The sequence below is a fragment of the Vairimorpha necatrix genome, chromosome 7 (genome assembly GCF_036630325.1).
Source record: "Vairimorpha necatrix chromosome 7, complete sequence".
NCBI lineage: Eukaryota > Fungi > Microsporidia > Nosematidae > Vairimorpha > Vairimorpha necatrix.
This window is the reverse complement of record NC_088822.1, coordinates 761,380-762,706: the sequence shown is the minus strand read 5'-3', so window position 1 is coordinate 762,706 and position 1,327 is coordinate 761,380. Positions and strand designations below refer to the sequence as shown.

The 1,327-nt window shown below is 25.7% G+C and overlaps 1 protein-coding gene across 1 annotated transcript; it reads right to left on the bottom strand.

Moving 5' to 3' along the window:
* Positions 1-455: 455 nt before the first annotated feature.
* On the bottom strand, positions 456-959 carry VNE69_07126 (putative SP-containing membrane protein; the record flags this gene model as incomplete). Its single annotated transcript, XM_065474131.1, has 1 exon — positions 456-959. The coding sequence occupies one exon, from the start codon at positions 957-959 to the stop codon at positions 456-458; it is 504 nt and encodes a 167-aa protein (XP_065330203.1).
* Between the last annotated feature and the right edge of the window lie 368 nt (positions 960-1,327).

Sequence of the window (1,327 nt, the reverse complement as noted above, 5' to 3'; positions counted from 1 at the left end):
CCCGAAGAATAAATAAAGTTCACATTATTCATGACATATGAATTGATCGACATTTTTTTGTTAAAATCTACAACAAAAAAAAAGATCCTCTGTGAGGAATCTTGACAGCTATGGCTGTATAATACTAAAAATCTATAAATTAATAGCACCTTTAATTTATATATAATATAGTGAAGTCTATGCTAATAGCCACCCCACATTAGAATACACAATAAAATGGGCGGATTTCGTATTATATCTAGGGGTTAGATTTAATTTCAAAGTTTATAAACAAGTAGTTTCATTAATTAATAATAATATTTATCGGCGAATCTATATTACGTAAGAATTTTAATTATAAAAATGATTGTATTTGGTTTTTATATTATAAAATGGTGTTAAATTGTTTTTGCGATCATTTACTGAAGACATGTGATGTGTTTTGTACGTACTAAAAAAAATAATTATTTAAATTTTTATTTCTCTTTAGTAAACAATTGAGGAAAATTATAAATAAGAAGAACAAGAATCAGAAAAACTATTATAATACCCAAAAAAGTACCCAGTAAACTATTTTCTAAACAAAAACCAACTAAACAAATACATTTGTTGTGTTCTTTATTTGTCGATATTTTTGTTGAATTGGAAACTGTTTCTAAAAAAGTATCCTCGTCTGTATTATTCTCATTAGTACATGGTACATTTATAGTTACATCCTGAGAATTTTTTGCAGTAGTATTCGTGGCATATTTCTTTTTTTTCTGTAAGCTAATTTTCGTCTTTTCACTATAATCAAATTCATTTAATAGCCATCCATTTTTCAAATTTTTTCCCCGACAAAACTCATTAAAATGCTTTTCCGAATTTTCAGAAGTTACTAAATCGAGTGTGCCATTTAGAAAAAGTTTATTAATACCGTTTTTGTTTTCTCCGTTTTTTGTTGTTGATATATTTTGAAGCAGTAGATATATAAAATTCATGGGGCTATTTTTATTTTTTTATTATACCCCTAATAACTAATTTCTTTTGTATGGCTATATCGGAACTATTCCGCTTCAAGTCGCAGAATTATAGTGAATATCCGTGTTTCCCCAAACTAGTAAATTATTTAAATTTCATATTTATCGATATATATATACAAATTATCAAAGTTGACATATTTACAATCTGTTCAAAAATACACCAATTTTAAAATTCTTACTATTCATAGGGCTTTGTTTATTGCTCAGCTGATAAAATTTGATTTTTTAACAATTTTTAACTTAAATATTAAAAAGGAAATACGTCTGATAAAAACGACTATCATGAACACTGATAAAAAACAATTAAATTAGTTTGTCTTATCCTC